At 39.5% G+C, this 16,943-nt stretch overlaps 1 protein-coding gene and 1 long non-coding RNA gene across 2 annotated transcripts; one reads left to right on the forward strand and one right to left on the reverse strand.

Moving 5' to 3' along the window:
* The first annotated feature begins 425 nt into the window (after positions 1-425).
* On the forward strand, positions 426-2,999 carry LOC110107863 (GDSL esterase/lipase At1g74460). Its single transcript, XM_020838295.2, has 5 exons — positions 426-1,096; positions 1,594-1,724; positions 2,074-2,313; positions 2,425-2,674; positions 2,750-2,999. Exons 1-5 carry the CDS (start codon positions 844-846, stop codon positions 2,959-2,961), a joined length of 1,086 nt encoding a protein of 361 aa, XP_020693954.1. The 5' UTR covers positions 426-843; the 3' UTR covers positions 2,962-2,999.
* LOC110107864 lies at positions 1,035-14,533 on the reverse strand. The gene is made up of 3 exons (XR_002304408.2): positions 14,278-14,533; positions 9,630-14,198; positions 1,035-1,171 (listed from the first exon to the last, which is right to left on the reverse strand). It is a non-coding gene; the product is annotated as an uncharacterized LOC110107864 (long non-coding RNA).
* Between the last annotated feature and the right edge of the window lie 2,410 nt (positions 14,534-16,943).

Consider the following 16,943-nt stretch of genomic DNA (forward strand, 5'->3'; position numbering starts at 1 on the left):
AAATGACTCTTATGTTGCCACCCTTACACTTCCAGTTGCTGCCAACTTACTTCTGAGTTCTAAACATCCTCATCTCATCAAAATTCAAGTAACCGGTGTGACAATACGTGTAAAATTCTGAAAGATTTCAAGTAATAGCTGATATCATTCTTCCTACTGACTAATATTAATCTAGATAACACTCAACTTCACACTGAAACAAATGTTCTATATTTTTCTGAGCACAATTTAAATTTTGTTGGGATGGTTTTCTTACTGCTTCTTAAAGCAATTTTTAAGTATAAAAATTAAAATTTTTCATTAAAAACCTGCTTTAAGAAGCAGTAAGAAAGCTGTCATAAACGAAATTTTAGACTTCGTTTGAAATCTTTTTCGTATTGGTTATTATTTTTTTGCTGTTTTCAAATAGAAAGCTACTTTGTACAACAAGCTTTTAAAATAATAATTTTCTCCACAATAATTTTACAATCACCTTTATAAAAAATTACGTGTCAGACCCTTAGTGTAAACATATGGCATGTTCTCGCATTACTTTACTCCAGCATCACTTACCATGGATAAACTAAAATGTAAAACCAAAGTTTGAAGAATGTCTGACCAACCAAATCTACTAAGCCAACTCCTCCGATAGCAGTCATAACTAAAATGTCAGTCACAACTTTGTTGAAGTTAGGTCAGGGTTTGTTGATCCAACCCTTCTAATTCCACTTTCCAGCTTCCGTTCCCTTCTCCTCCTCTTCAACTCTACTCTCAACTGCAATACAAGTACTTCCTTAGCATTTTTCTTTACTCTTCTCTGTTTAAATAAGACCAGAAAAGCTGTTCCGAAATCTCATCAGAGCAATGGATCAGTTCAACAAAGGAGTAAAGGTAGTCATTTTCATTCTTATGGTTGCAACTATAGGGTCAGAAGAAAGGAGATGTTATTGCAAGGTTGTTCAGTTCATCTTTGGCGATTCGCTCTCTGATGTTGGGAACAATAACTATCTCAGTAAGAGCTTGGCTCGTGCTGCTTTGCCATGGTATGGGATTGATTTCGGTAGAGGAATGCCCAATGGAAGGTTCACTAATGGCCGCACCATTGCTGATATAGTAGGTAAAGTTCCTGAAGTTATTAGATTGATTGGATAGAATCTGAGTAGTTTTGTAATGGATTTGGATCTTATTCCTCCTGCAATCATCTAAATCGATTGAATTGCTGCCTATGATTAACTAGTTCAGTATTAGAATGGTTAATAGTCTTCCAAAATCTAAGCTCAATGAGCCTTAAAAACAAACCAAACAAGACATATATAACATTTTAGCATAATCAAACAAGGGACAAGATTAAACTAAGCAAAAATTGAATGGGCCAAGTTTGAACACAAGCAAGCTCACTCAAGCTTGACTCTTTTACCAGGCTCACCTAAGAGAATTTAGAAATAAATAATGCTAGCACCCACATTAAGCGTGCAAATAGTCTAATTAGTGAAATAGGACTCAGTTCAATACACAATTCAAATAGAATAACTATAAATTTTTTGAGAACTATAGGTGAAGGACCATAGCATTTTCCTTATAGCAGAAATAAGTTGAAAAGCTCTTCTGTTTCAGGTGACAGAATGGGTCTCCCAAGGCCGCCAGCTTTCCTAGACCCTACACTGGATGATGAGACTATACTCAATAGTGGAGTGAGCTATGCATCAGGAGGTGGTGGCATCTTGAATGAAACTTCATCTCTTTTTGTAAGTTTTAATCTTGTTTTTTTTTTTAATTTTTTTAATAGACCCATCTCATTTGATCGATTAGGTTTCTTGTATATTTAAAAAAATGAAAAATTATGAATTGATATAAACACTAAAATCAACAGACTAAGCTCTAACAAGTGACTGGCAGCTGGAGCTTTCTCAAGCTCTACAAATAATATAGATCCAAGCAATCAAAAGAATTTAAACAGTCAAATTCTGTGTTTCTAAACACAGATTCTGGAATTTCACTAACTGTTTAAACTTTATCTAGCCAAATGAACCTTAATTGAATCAAACAAACAGTTACTGAAGATCTGCAATGATGGATAAGAACTTCGTATTGCAGATTCAACGATTTTCACTTTCCAAGCAAATCGAATTGTTTCAAGGAACTCAAGAAATGATAAAGATGAAGATTGGCGAGACAGCTGCAACCAATTTCTTCCAGCAAGCTCACTATGTTGTAGCTCTGGGTAGCAACGATTATATCAACAACTTTCTCTTGCCAGTCTATGCTGATTCATGGACTTATAATGGAGAGACCTTCACAAACTACGTCATAGCTTCACTTGACGGCCAACTAAGAGTAAGTTATAAACTCAAACAATCATTGACAAAATAATTCAACTTTGGGAAAAATAAACATTTTCCTGTAAGGTTTTCATTGAAGATTAAAAAATTTGAATAAATTGTGCAGCTTTTGCACTCTCTTGGTGCGCGGAAACTTACTTTCTTTGGTTTGGGGCCTATGGGATGCATCCCCTTACAGAGGTTCTTGACATTATCAGGAGAGTGTCAGGAATCTACCAACAAACTATCCATTATGTTCAACAACAAAGCCAAGAATGTCCTTGAGACTCTATCAAAAACTCTTCCAAATGCTACTTATCTATTTGGAGATGCCTATGATATCTTTCAGGATCTTATTAATCGCCCTGAGATATATGGTTTGTAAATTATACATGTTACTGATCCTATTTTAAAGGGTAACGTTTGACAAACAATTTTTTTCTTACTTGCAGGTTTCTCAAACTCAAATGAGCCGTGCTGTAGAGTAGCCAAAATTAGGCCTACACTTACGTGCACCCCATTGTCATCATTGTGTAAGGATAGAAGCAAGTATGTGTTCTGGGATGAGTACCACCCTACAGATAAAGCAAATGAGGTGATAGCAAATGCAGTTGTTGCAAAGCTTGGGCTTGCAAAGCCATCAAATGGAACACATAATTCGTAGCTTCCAGACTTTGTAATTTTGATGGTAATGTAGTGTAAGTCTGTATGCAATGAGCGTTTTCAAACAGAGAGTTTCATATATTGATGTACAGTAGTGCTTAAATTTAAACACGTAAAAGTTGCCCAGTGTTGATGCAACAAGTGTTTGTGAGGGGTTTTTGTCATATTGGAAAAATGGAATGGTTGCTTATTATAATTTTGTAATGTTGGAATATATGAATAAAAAATGTAAACTTTTTTGTTTATTTTCCCTTACCTAATAATTCTGCTGGTGCTGATTTTCTGGGTACGAAGTGAATTAATGACTAAATGTTGTATTTTTGTAATGTTAGAATGTTTGATAACCTAAAGCTAAACTTCAGATCCCAACCATGATGTGTAGGTTAGATAACGCCTTTAAAAAGGGAAAAAAAAAAAAAAACTAGAAGTTGTGATCAGGTAAAGTTTCCACTTGTTTGAAATTTTGGTGAGTGAGCAAAGTATTTTCAAAAAAATATTGACCAATGTTGAGTGTTAGGAACGAAAGCTAAAGAACAAAATAAAATATTCTAAGTTTATACATGATAAAGATTTTATATGCTTAGGAGATTTAATCTTCCAATATCAACGGCAACACAAATTCCACAGTTTAGGAGTTGCAATTATAGGTAGGTGATGTACTTTCAATATGATAGGAAATACTTGAGTTCGCAAGTAACCCTAAGGAATACTTGAGTCCGCAAGCAATCCTAATCAAAACTGGAGAGGGAAACAGCAGGAAAAACTGCTGTTTTCAACAGTGGCAGCAGTCAAACACAGGAAATCAGCGAGAAAACGCGAGAAAACTGAGAGAAACTCAAGTAGAGACTTGTATATCACTAATGGATGAGTAAACATAAGCAAGATACAATTGTTCTTCGATTCGAGAGGAAGAACAACTCTCCTATCTCCGGCAACGCCAAAAGCCCAAGCAAGAAAACCTGGATCTCAAATTCAAGATTCAAATTCAAGATCCGAATCAATTTCCCCCCAATCCTCCTAATTAACAATAAAGGAGTTTTACAAAATACCTAAAAGACCCTTCTATTTCAAAATTTCCCTCCCACAATGCATTTTAACCCATGCTAGGGCCCACCAAACTTCCGCCCCCCTCTCTGTTCTCCGCCTGGTTCCGCCCGGCCTTGAGCCGCCGGGTGTAGAACCGGACCGGTCCAGCTGGGACCGGTCCAGGCGTAACATTACGCCCCTCCCAAAAACTCACCTTGTCCTCAAGGTGAAAGGAGGGGAATTGCTCTTTCACTCTTTCCAACGGCTCCCAAGTCGCGTCGAAATCAGAGAGGTTCTTCCATTGAATCAACACTTCCTTGTTTCCTTCTTGATCTAATCTTACCCCCATAAGCTCTAGGGGTTCTAACATCACTTCCCAATCCTCCGTCATTATTGCTGGTAATTCGGCACTAACTGCGTGCTCCCCCAGGGCTCTCCTCAGCTGTGACACATGGAACACCGGATGTATAGTAGCAGGGGGGGGCAACTTCAGACGATACGCTACTGCTCCAATCTTCCCCAGGATCTCATAGGGGCCAAAATATCTTGGGACCAGTTTCTCGTTCCTCCTGCTAGCCACTGATCTCTGTCTGTAGGGCCTTAGCTTCAAAAACACTTTCTCCCCCACTTCATATTGTATGTCTCTTCGGTGTGTATATGCTCGCTTCTTCATTATTTGTTGTGCCCTCTCCAGATATTTCTTTAACTCTTCCAACACCCGGTCTCTCTCCTTTAAGTATTGTTCGACTGAAGAGACAGGTGTGTTTCCCTTCCCATAATGTACTAAGTGTGGGGGGTTCTCTTCCATAGAGCACCTTGAACGGGGTCATTTGGGATGCCGAATGGTACGAAGTGTTATACCAGTACTCCGCCCACGGCAACCATTTAGCCCATTTCCTGGGTGTTTCAGAAGCAAAACACCTCAAATATGTCTCCAAACTCTGGTTAACCACTTATGTCTGTCCATCTGTCTGTGGGTGGTACGCGGTACTCCTCTTGAGAATTGTGCCCTGCATTCTGAACAGTTCTCTCCAAAACTGACTGAGGAACACTTTGTCTCTGTCCAACATAATTGATTCTGGAATCCCATGTAATCGAACCACGTCCCTGATAAATGCTGCCGCCACTGACACTGCGGTGTAAGGGTGTCCTAGGAGGATAAAATGTGCATACTTATTGAGTCGATCCACCACAACAAAAATGACTGTGAACCCTTCTGAACGGGGTAGGCCGTCGATGAAATCCATAGACACTTCCTCCCATACTCTGTTGGGAGTGCTAATGGTTGGAGTAATCCCCCTGGCGCCATTGCCATGTACTTATTTCTCTGACACACCTCACACCTTGCCACCATCTCCTCAACATCCTTATACATCCCCTTCCAGTAGAGCTCCGATGCCAACCTCCATTATGTCTTATGTACTCCTGAATGATTGCTACTGCCCTTCATCAAACCTTCCCTGATCTTCTTCAATTCTTCGTTCTGCATACTCTCTTCCTTGATGGCCCCCCAATCAACCATCAAGGGTACTGAAACTGCCACCTCCTAAAGTTCCCCCACACATCTAGACAAGGCATCAGCTACCTTATTCTCCACCCCCAGCTGATACTGGATCTCAAAATCATAGCCTAACAGCTTTTGCAACCACCTCTGGTGTTCCTCAGTCACCATCTTTTGCTCTAGCAGGTATTTCAGACTCCTCTGATTGGTCCGAACAATGAAATGTCGTCCCCAAAGATAAGAGCGCCATTTCTGAATGGCCAAGACTATGGCCATCAGCTCTCTCTCATACACTGATTTCAATCTAGCCCTGGTCGATAGCACTAGACTGAAATATGTTATAGGCCTGTGATTCTGTATCAACACTGCTCCTAAGCCATATCCTGATGCATCGGTCTCCACTATAAAGATCTGACTGAAATCTGGTAGAGCTAACACTGGAACTGTCATCATCGCTTTTTTTAACTTCTCAAAAGCTTGGGTTGCCGCCTCTCCCCATAGAAAATTGTCCTTCTTCAGTTGCTCGGTCAAGGGCCAGGCGATGGTGCTGTATCCCTTCTCAAACCTTCTGTAGTATCCAGTCAATCCTAGGAATTCTCTCAATTCTCTGATGTTCCTAGGAATGGGCCATTTCTGCATTGCCTCAATCTTTGACTGGTCGGCCGCCACTCCCTCTTCAGAAACAACGTGCCCCAAATATTCCACCCTGAACTGGGCGAAACTGCACTTCTTTCAGTTAGCCTGTAGCTGATGGGCTTGTAGGATGCTAAGAACCTCCTTTAAGTGCTCATCCTCTATTCTGTTGTACACCAAAATGTCTTCAAAGAATACCAACACAAACATCCTCAGATGCTGCCGGAACACTCTATTCATCAAGGACTGAAAAGTAGCCGGAGCGTTAGTGAGCCCAAACGGCATCACCAAAAAATCATAGTGCCCTTCATGCGTTCTGAATGCCGTCTTCTGAATGTCCTCCTCCATTCTGATTTGGTGGTAGCCAGACTTCAAGTCCATCTTGAAAAATACTAAGGCTCCGTTCAACTCATCTAGTAACTCATCGATCACTGCAATGAAAAATTTATCTGGTACTATCTCCTTGTTTAGTGCCCTGTAATCCACACAAAACCTCTAACTCCCTTCTTTTTGACGAGTAAGACAGGACTGGAGAAAGGACTCACGCTGGGTCTGACAATCCATGCCTCCAACATCTCTCTGATCAGCTTCTCAATTTGATCTTTCTGAATCTGGGGGTAGCGGTAGGGTAACACTAATCGGCGACACCCCATCCTTCAGAAGGATGGCATGCTCCTGCTCGCTGGGTGGTGGCAGGCCTTGCGGTGGCTGGAACACATCTTTGAACTGCTGTATGAGTGGTTGCACCACCAGTGGGATGTCTCCTTCTTCCTCCACACTGACCTGCTCCAAGCGTTGCAACTCCACTAAGTATCCCCCTCCTACCTCCTGTATGAATATGATCATGGACTTGAGAGATACTCCTGCCCTCGATAGCCCAGCATCCCCCTGGATCATCATCCTCTGTCCTTCCACCATCAGTTCCATCCTCAGAGCACCCCAATTGACTTTGGTCTCCCCCAAAGTCTGAAGCCATTTCATCCCCAGGATGACATCGGTACTTCCCAATTCTAAGGGAAGGAAATCCTCCCTCACCTGGATCCCTTGAATGGACAATACCACTCCCCTGCAAACTCCTCTCCCCATCTCCACCTTCCCCGTGCCCATCATCACTTCATATCCTCCCGTGTCCACTAATTTCACTCCTAACAGATGTACAATCTGGTTAGAGATGAAATTGTGTGTGGCCCCACTGTCGATCAACACCACCACTTCATGATCCCCTATTTCTCCCCTCACCTTCATGGTGTGATTTGGTGTGAATCCTAACACAAAGTTTAGTGAAACCTCAGCTACATCCAGATGTAGTTTCTCTTCTTCTTCCTCCTCTATCCCGCTCTCACCTCCCTCCTCAGTTTCCTCATCATCACAGATGGTGAGAACCTGAAGAGTTCGGTCCTTACACCTATGCCTTGGCATGTACTTCTCGTCACATCTAAAGCACAACCCCTTAGCTCACTTCTCCTGGATCTCCTTTTCTGTCAGCTTCTTAAAATTTCCTCCAGGCCCCCTCCTCCTGTCCTCTCCTTTGGTGCTTCTCGTAGTTCTCCCTGTGCAGTTCCTTTGGGGGCTAGGAAGGTAGTCATCATCTTGTAGGATCCCCCGAAACTACTGCCACGAGCTCCCCTCTCCAGGTGCTTCTGGTCCTCCACCAATTGTGCCAACTCCATGGCTTCTCCCAAGCCTCGTGGTCTCATCACCCTGACAGTTGCCCTGATCTCTGGTTTAAGGCCCTTCATGAAGTTCCCCTCCAGCACGGTCTCAGAAAGACGATCCAGCCTACTCGCAAGGTACTCAAACCTGTCGCGATAATCTGCGACCGTCCCCTCCTGTGTCAGAGAAAATAACTGCTCGTAAGAGTCTCCTCCCCTACTGGTTTCGAAAACGCTCTAGCAGACAATCCTTGAACTCCCTCCAGCTTCGAATGGGCCTCCTCATGTCCCGCCACTGATACCACGCTAATGCTTTCCCTTCCAAACACAGTCCTGCCGCTGTCAGTTTCTCCTCCTCTGTCAACCCATTGACCGCAAAGTGTCACTCCACCTTGTAGATCCAGCCATGTGCGTCTTCGCCCTCAAAGATGGGCATCTTCAATTTCCTCACCCTCGGATCTCCCCCATTTCCCCTAATTCCTCCATAACCTCCCATTCCCCGAGGGGGAAAAACTCCCCAGTGGTCACGACCTTCCCTCCGCCGGTCGTACCCCTGCCTTTCCTCATACTCTTCCCTTCTCTGCTCCTCCTCAACACCTCGACGGTAGAACTCATCCCTTCTCCCAAAAAATTCAACACCCCTTATGTCATAGCCCATGCTCATCTCCTCCCTAGAAAGCAGTTCTAGCGGAGGCATTCTGTCATTCCCATCAAGGATCTCCACTTCAGTAGTCTCCCTCCCCCTCAATGGGTTCGGGTTCCCGTTTCTCCTATTGTCGCCAGTAGCCTCCCTTGCTTCCACTGTCGTCGGGCTTGGTTTGCCCTCTAACATCTTCTTCATCATTTCTTCTAATGTCGTGAACCTCCCATCCATCTTTTCATGGATGGACGCAAATTGATTTCGAAATTCAACGGTTCTTTCCTCCAAATCGGTCTTCAGTTGGCCGATTTCACCCTCCAAAACTTCTACTTTCCTTCCGGCCATCTTCTCTCCCACGGTTACCGAGAATTTCTCTTGCGGACAACAGTTTCTTGCTGAAATTTCTGAGTTTCAGCCGCCGATGGTCCCAAGACAACGCTCTGATACCAATTTGATAGGAAATACTTGAGTTCGCAAGTAACCCAAAGGAATACTCGAGTCCGCAAGTAATCCTAATCAAAACTGGAGAGGGAAACAGCAGGAAAAACTGCTGTTTTCAACAGTGGACAGCAGTCAAACACAGGAAATCAGCGAGAATATGCGAGAAAACTGAGAGAAACTCAAGTAGAGACTTGTATTTCACTAATGGATGAGTAAACATAAGCAAGATACAATTGTTCTTCGATTCGAAAGGAAGAACAACTCTCCTATCTCCGGAAACGCCAAGAGCCCAAGCAAGAAAACCTGGATCTCAAATTCAAGATCCGAATCAATTTCCGCCCAATCCTCCTAATTAACAATAAAGGAGTTTTACAAAATACCTAAAAGACCCTTCTATTTCAAAATTTCCCTCCCACAATGCGTTTTAACCCATGCTAGGGCCCACCAAACTTCCGCCCCCCTCTTTGTTCTCCGCCTGGTTCCGCCCGGCCTTGAGCCGCCGGGTGTAGAACCGGACCGGTCCAGGCGTAACACAATACAAGGCTAAGTTAGCCATAAAAATAAAAATTATCATACTTAACCTGAAGATGTTTCACAGAATATTCCATAAAATTGCATCAACAATAAGGATAAAACTCCATAAATAATCAACAATAAGACCTAAGATATGATGATCCAAAACATCAATGTCAAGCATAAGTTTCTTGCTACATGAAGAACTAAAGTTAAATAAGACGATTGCTTAAACATTGTAATTATTAAACCTATAAAAATACCTATTTTATGGAAAGCAGGCATCTTAAGATAATGCAAAAGGTCTGAACTCGAGCCCAATTTGATTTGATTTGGCTGATCAACTGATCTCAAGATAAACTAAGAAAAACATTAAAACGTGTAAACAAGATCTGATGTACACAAAGTCCGTAGTCTCTTAGACTGCTTGAGATAAGGCCTAAACTGCCCAAAATTGGCCAACCCAAGTGAAACTGGATGGCCACTCTTGTCCTTTATCACATGTGGCCATGTTCTACGTGTAAAGAAAGTAGTTTTTTGGTGGCAGTGGAGCTTTAACACCGTCATGATTAGAAGAATGGGGCAATTGGATGGTGTCAAAAGACTTTATGATGAGACTGGAGATTGGAAATGGATGTACATGATTAGTTTATAATGTGAAGTATGATCTAGAATTTATGGTGGAATGAAAAGGCTTTTAAAGAGGATATGCTGGTGGAGAGCCAAGATTAACCTGCTTGAGCTAATTTGGACTGATTTGATTTTGCTCCTTCAATAACAAGTTTAATGAAGGTTAAATGGAGGGAAATGGATGTGAATGATTAGTTAGGGTATGAAGTTATGATCTAAAGGTTTTGGAGACATTTTATAAGGTTTGAGGGCTGATGGAGAGGAGGAATATAAGACCAGACAAGAGTGCACCTAGTCTTGATCGATAGCTTCAAGGAGGAATTTGGTGGCTTGGGTTAATTGGCTAGTCTTGGGAGATAATTAGAAAGCAGGAGAAGTTGTTAGAAAGATTTAGAAGACCTACTCTCACCAAAGATGATTGAGTATGACCCATCTAACCACAAGAAAATAACTTTCTCCAAATTTTTTCTATTAATCAAACAAGAAAGTTTATATTAAATACAAGCACTAATAATAGAGTTTACTATGACTATTAGACTATTATCATTCAAAAAGAAGAAATAGATTTTAGAAAGAAACAATGCGGGTGGTCATTACTAGAGGAGGGTAACAACTACCAATAATTTATTTTCTCTTCCATAGTTCATTAATTGACCAACCCATACATATTCCTCAAAACAAAAAAGGCAAACTTCTAAATCCTAAATTTGAAATTTAATTATTAAAATTATTTTTTTTAGTAGGCTCTTGTGATGGACCCTGACTAGACTCCGCTTGGGATCTTATAATTGGACATTTAGATTATTTTTTTTATACACATAATGTGCTACATCATTTCCTCTTAAGTCCATTTGAACTCAACATCGTGGTCCGAAAATTTTGCGCCCCGGCCTCTCCGCACCATCTCTTTCTTGTTTGTTGATGGGGAGGGTTTTAACGAGTTTAGATTTTGGGGTAAATTTTCAGAAGGAAGATTGGGTTTTAGATAAGATACTACTAAGAGATTTCGCCCTCATTTTGTGAGGAATTTACGATCTGAGTTCTGGTTTCCTATAGGCGCAAGCCCCTATAGTTAATTACCCATCCCAATAACGAGAGAGAACTTTCGATTAAGGCTAGTCATAAGATAGGTCAAATAGGTTGCAAATCCAGCGTATAATAGCAACAATTTTAAGGTTTGAGTTTGAGTTTGAATTTTTAACTTTATTACCATATACTTAAAACAGGTGATGGGGGTAACGAAGATAAGCCCAATCAAGATCTCATGATTCCGTAGTCCTAGGCTGTCAATTGTCATGGTCCCTAGTCTACTTAGTTAGAGGAGGTAGTCGACCCAACCTGACAGAAGGCACCTTATCGGCAATCATGGGTTGCTTCGTCCAAAAATACCTTGTAGACCTAGTGTGGTATTTGTCTAAGGGGGTACATTTGAATCCACTTTAGCTGACAAAAAAGGATTTGTGTCTATCGAATATACCCTATGATTCATTACTCAAGAGTTTGACGTCATTAAGGAACGTATGAGCTTTGACCGTGATTGTAATATAATGGTGTCATTTTGCTGCAAAACTACTCGATCAGAGGACATGTGTTACGTCCCTGCTAGCAAGAGGCTATTTGAGGATGAACCTTAGCTTTACACCTGACATGACATTTGCTCTTTGTGAGCTGAGGTTAATTTCAAATTTATCACCCTTGACAAACTGTCGCAGAAGGTGAATGGTTTTAGTTTTAAGTTTTTAAGTGATAAATTTCATTTTAAAAATTCAAACTTTTACTGGTTTTAAGATTTGACCCCTCTGGTTGAGATTATTTGTCAACATGACCATCATTTAAAGTCATTGTATATCTATATTTTGTATTGAGGTTTAAATATGCTGAAAATAAGATCTCCTCCGGTTGAGATTTCCTTTCAACAGGGCCATCATTGTGGTTTTTTGAAGATTGGTTGTTGGAACCTTGCCAACTTTGTTCACCCACTGACAAAGGATTGGGTTTAATAATTGACGATTATACGAATGTTAAAATCTAATATTAGTGTTTTATGATGAATTTCATTTAGAAACCTTTATGATTGAGATTAGACATTTATTAATTCAAATCAGATCGACTCCAGTCCTTTCAAGGAGGATGATGAAACTTAAATATTTAACCCGCAAAGCATTCTCAGATCGTTAGATTTAAGAATCAAATATGATAGTCGGAGCATTTGCCGGTTATATTTTAATGTTTTGATCGATAGTTTTATTTTTGTTATTTATATTGATAAAAAAATTAGATAGCTCTGTTTGTGTAAATTAAAAGATAAAAGAATATTTTTTTCAAATTAGAATCTGGAGCACTATAATTGGTATCATAAATAGAGTTTTCAAGCACTATCAACCTCCTTCCTTATTTGGCTCATATGACTGAGAAGTACGGCTGCAAATGAACCGAGCCGAGCAGAATATGTGCTTGTTCATATTTGAGCTTATTTATTATTAGATTGTTCAAGCTTGGTTCGAGCTCAATTCAAGCTTTTTTATTTGTGTTCAAGCTTTGTTCATTTAAAAGAATAGATGTTCATGTTTAATTCATTTATGTTTATCGAGTTTTAAACAAATGAGCCTTATCGAGCCTACTAACATAGAATTACCTAAACTCAAGTCAAATGCATAACTATTCAAGTTTGTTTATTTAACAGTCGAGTATTTCAAAAATTGTTCAAGCTTGTTTGATTACTTAAACAAATGATCATGAACGAGTTGTAATCAAGTCGAGCCACAAGTAGCTTATCGAATGCTCTTTTCATTTGCAGCACTACTGTAAAGACTTCTCTAATTAAAATTTTAATATGAATTTGATCGAATCGTTTACTAAGTCATGTAAGAAACTCAAGAACCTTTTGTCTTTCAACAAACTATTTGAGAATCATCAAATCATTGCTACAGTTCACCTTGAGATCTTAGTAATATCCTAAATCAAGCTAATAAACATCCAATGTATTAAAATTTTCAATAATATGTAGGTTAAATTACTTGATTGTTGATATCTTAATTTTAATCTCAAATATCAGAGCAATATCCTTAACTTTTAAATCTATCTATTTGACAGAGTCCCAAATATCTTTACAATTGTTAGGAACATGTATGACCCACTTATTGAAGGCATTATGGTGTTCCATGAATATATTATGATCATAAAATTTGCTTAATCATTAAATATAAACATGGATCTTTCGAATCTAGAGGTTGATCTAAAAGATGATGGAATTTTTTGTTTTCTCTTACGAAGATTTTCATACTTTTTGATTGCTTTAGATAGTTTATTCCATTCAAGCTATATGAGGCATGTATCCCTTTAAAGCTTTTTTTTTTAATTTAGTTTTCATCCTTTATGATAGTTGACACCTTAAAAGATAAGTCAAAGAAACATGATATAATTAAAAGAATAAATAATAAACGAGAGAAGAAGCAAGTTTGGAAAAATATAACCCTAACATTACTCTGATTCCATATAGAAAATAAGAAGTGAATAAGAAAACTTAAATTGTTTATTCTCACGATGAATATTTATGCACAAAGATACATGATTTAAAAAAATAAAATAAATAATCGAGTAGATTCGCCGGTTTGATCCATTTAAAGTGTATTGATTGATGCCAAGAGACGAATTAGTGGACTCTTTCTTTCCTTACTACCACATGAATGGGAGAGGTATTTCGTTGTAAGTAATGAAACTGTGGCTCTAAATTTTATTATCTAGCATTCCCGCTGACTTCTCTTGATCTGATGGCTCTTTAACAAGGTCCATAGTTAAAGCAAGAGGAAATAGGGCAGCTTGGTTCATAAATTGAATTCTAGCTTGGGGAAAGAAATTCAGATGAGAACGATCGGGGATTCCTCATTTGTGTCAAATAGAGGCGACCATTTCAGCAACCACATAACAAAACCGTTGATGGCGTAGGTTTTTCAAGGAAACAGACGCGAATGAACCCCAACCAAGAGGAGAATGTACGAATGATCAAGATATGCGTCCTGCCAATTAATCCAATGGTGTCGTTATCTGCTAAATGCAAATCTATGATGCATTTCCGGGTAATGTTTATGCTAGATCATCCAAACGAAAATGTACCCGTAAAGAAGAACTCAAAGAAAGCTGCCAGATTTTTTCAATTTGTTCCTTGAGTAAAGGATCTCCGGTTTTCCATTGAATGTAGAAGACTGCTTGGGTAGGAATGAATCAGAATCATAGTTATTTCTAGTTAGGACGTGTTTTAAGAATTTGGAAGGCCTGAGTTACCTGCTGGTCTCTTGCCAAAAGCCCAAGAGGATTTACATGAAAGATGTTACCAGCATCCTATGGAGCAGATGAAGGATAAAGAAGACCAGACCAGGATCCTTCCTCGAGAAGATCTGGGGACGAAGCCCTCAAGCGCTGGCGAGGAGAGCTAAGGAAAGAAGGGTAGCGACAAACCTACAGTAACAGGGCCGACGATCGTCGCGTAGCACCACAAATGCGACCGGAGACGCCGAACTTGCTAGGGTATGTAGCTGCCGGCATATGCTTGGTTATACTGAATATATTATTAAATCTCTTAATTAATAAAAATAAACTTAATAATAATATGATCAATATTTTTCAATTATTTAGTTTAAAACTTATTTTATTTTGATTAACTTGAATTATTTAAACATCATTAGTATTTAATTAATATTTAATTAAATATTTTGAAAAATTAAAAAAAATATATTTTCAAATAACTTTGAAAATCAGAGGATCTCTCAACTTTTTTCAAATTTATTTTAATAATAATTTTAATTATTTTATTTTAAAATTTATATCCTTCTATATATATATATATTTTTATATATATATATATATATATATATATATATATTACTTGTTTAACTTGTGAGCATAATCTTTTATTGATTATCAAATATTCTAAACTATGTGATTAAAAAGTCATAAAAAATATGTGTAGCCAAAATATCAAAACCTAGCTACCTTTCTCCTCTTTCCTCTCTTTCTTCTCATTTCCCAAATCCATTTCTTTGTTGCACGAAATGGGCTAAAATGGCTCAAGGGAAATAGAAGTGCTTTTAGATTTCTTATAAAATAATAATATTCTAAAGAATTTTCAAAATAAAATTCATAAAAAATTTTTCAGGATTCCAAAAATTATAAAAAAAATATTTATAAAATAGTCCATTTTATTTAAAAAATTCTTGTAAAATCGGTTTGTAAAACAAACATCTAATGATCCTAAGTGTCAGTTTCTTAAGGACTTTCACTAGCGCCAAAAAATTATAAAAATTTGGTTAAATTAATACACAATAATAGAGATGTTTTGAAAAAGACGATTTATGATTTGTACTTATAATGACTCTTAAATATATTCTTGATTGTTATAGATAAAAATGTATTTTCAAGTTTTTGAGTTATAACATGGGTTGATCTGGTAACCCGAAATGACTCAAAAACTCGCCTGCAAAGAGATCCTGCATTCACGAGTCGCTTCCACTCACAGGCTACAACACTTGATCCCGTGTCGTGCCCGCAGTGCTCTCCCATCGCGCCTGAAGTCTACCCTCTACACCGCAACGCCACTAAGCCAGTGAGCCCTCCCGCGAACTCGCCCTCAAGTATGAACTCCTCCCTCCACACCGCAGGGCCAGTGAGCCCTCTCACAGACCCTCCCTCGAGTTTGAACTCCACCCTCCACACCGCAGTGCCAGTGAGCCCTCCTACGGAACCGCACTCATGTCTGGACTCCCCCTTCGCACCACAGCGCCAGTGAGCCCTCCCGCAGACTCACTCTCTTATCAGGACTCCGCACATGCACACCCTAACTCGAGCTCCCGTCTGAACTCCACTTGCTATATTTTGAGTTTGCAGGTGGTGTCGAGTCAACTCGATAACCTGACTGGTAGGATTCGGGTCAACACGTTTGGACCTGGGTCAATTTCTGGCTCGACCCGAACACGACCCAAAATCCTATTTTAATGCCCTTAAGTGTGAGAATGATCAGGTTTCTACAAGTTTACTTTTAATTTTTTTTATACTTATTCTTTTATATTTATGAATAAAATGATAGATTATATTTGTATGACTCATGAGTATTATATATGATATTGGAGAAATAAATAGAGATGTATATGTATGTTTTGATCAATAGAATTTGCTTTCGCTGATATTAAATTTTATTACTGATAAATAAAATTAGATAGCTCTAATTGTTATATATTAAAAGATAAAAGAATAATTCTTCCAAGTTAAATTCTAGAAAGTCACACCACTCTTCAAAAATTATAAATAGACACACACTTCGCACATGAATGGGGGGCTTGGAGTTTTAGAGGCTCGGACCCTATGTTGAAGACTCAAGAGAGTTTTGAGGCTTAAAGCATCTCGGAGCTCCACCCAGGAGCCATAGTCGACGAACCCTCGTCACCAACCCGTCGATGCTGGATCTCTACTAGGCTAATGCCATCAGATCTCTGTTTGATTATCATCGTAAGAGATATGTCCGGCTACCAACGTAGACCTCTATCTGGCCATTGTGGCTTACCAACTACAATCCTACAACCTCCACTGCCCACCAACTACGACCTCCAAGCACAGTCGCCCGTCGACTAAGGTTATTACAACCCCCATCGCCCATCGACTATGAATCCTTTGACCTCCGTCGTGCCCCGACAATGGTCCCTCTGACCTCCGTTGGACCGACCTTCATTGCTTATTGTTTACGATCCCCCTCCGACTTTTGTTGCCCCCCGTCTATGGTCCATACCCACTGACTATACGGTACCTCCGACTATGGCTGCTCGTAGATTACGGTCTCTCTGATCACTACTGCCCACCGACTACGATCCCTCTAATCACTATCACCCCCCGTTATGATCCATCCAACTATTGTCCCCCGACTATAGTCCCTTCGACCTCAGTTGCGCGACTACGATCTC

The sequence above is a fragment of the Dendrobium catenatum genome, unplaced genomic scaffold, assembly GCF_001605985.2.
Source record: "Dendrobium catenatum unplaced genomic scaffold, ASM160598v2 fragScaff_scaffold_847, whole genome shotgun sequence".
Taxonomy (NCBI): Eukaryota; Viridiplantae; Streptophyta; class Magnoliopsida; order Asparagales; family Orchidaceae; genus Dendrobium; species Dendrobium catenatum.

Coding starts and splice junctions, on each gene's coding strand:
- LOC110107863 (XM_020838295.2), top strand. CDS start 844: ATGGATCAGTTCAACAAAGGAGTAAAGGTAGTCATTTTCATTCTTATG. Junction 1,097..1,593: donor CACCATTGCTGATATAGTAG/GTAAAGTTCCTG, acceptor CTTCTGTTTCAG/GTGACAGAATGGGTCTCCCA. Junction 2,675..2,749: donor TAATCGCCCTGAGATATATG/GTTTGTAAATTA, acceptor TCTTACTTGCAG/GTTTCTCAAACTCAAATGAG.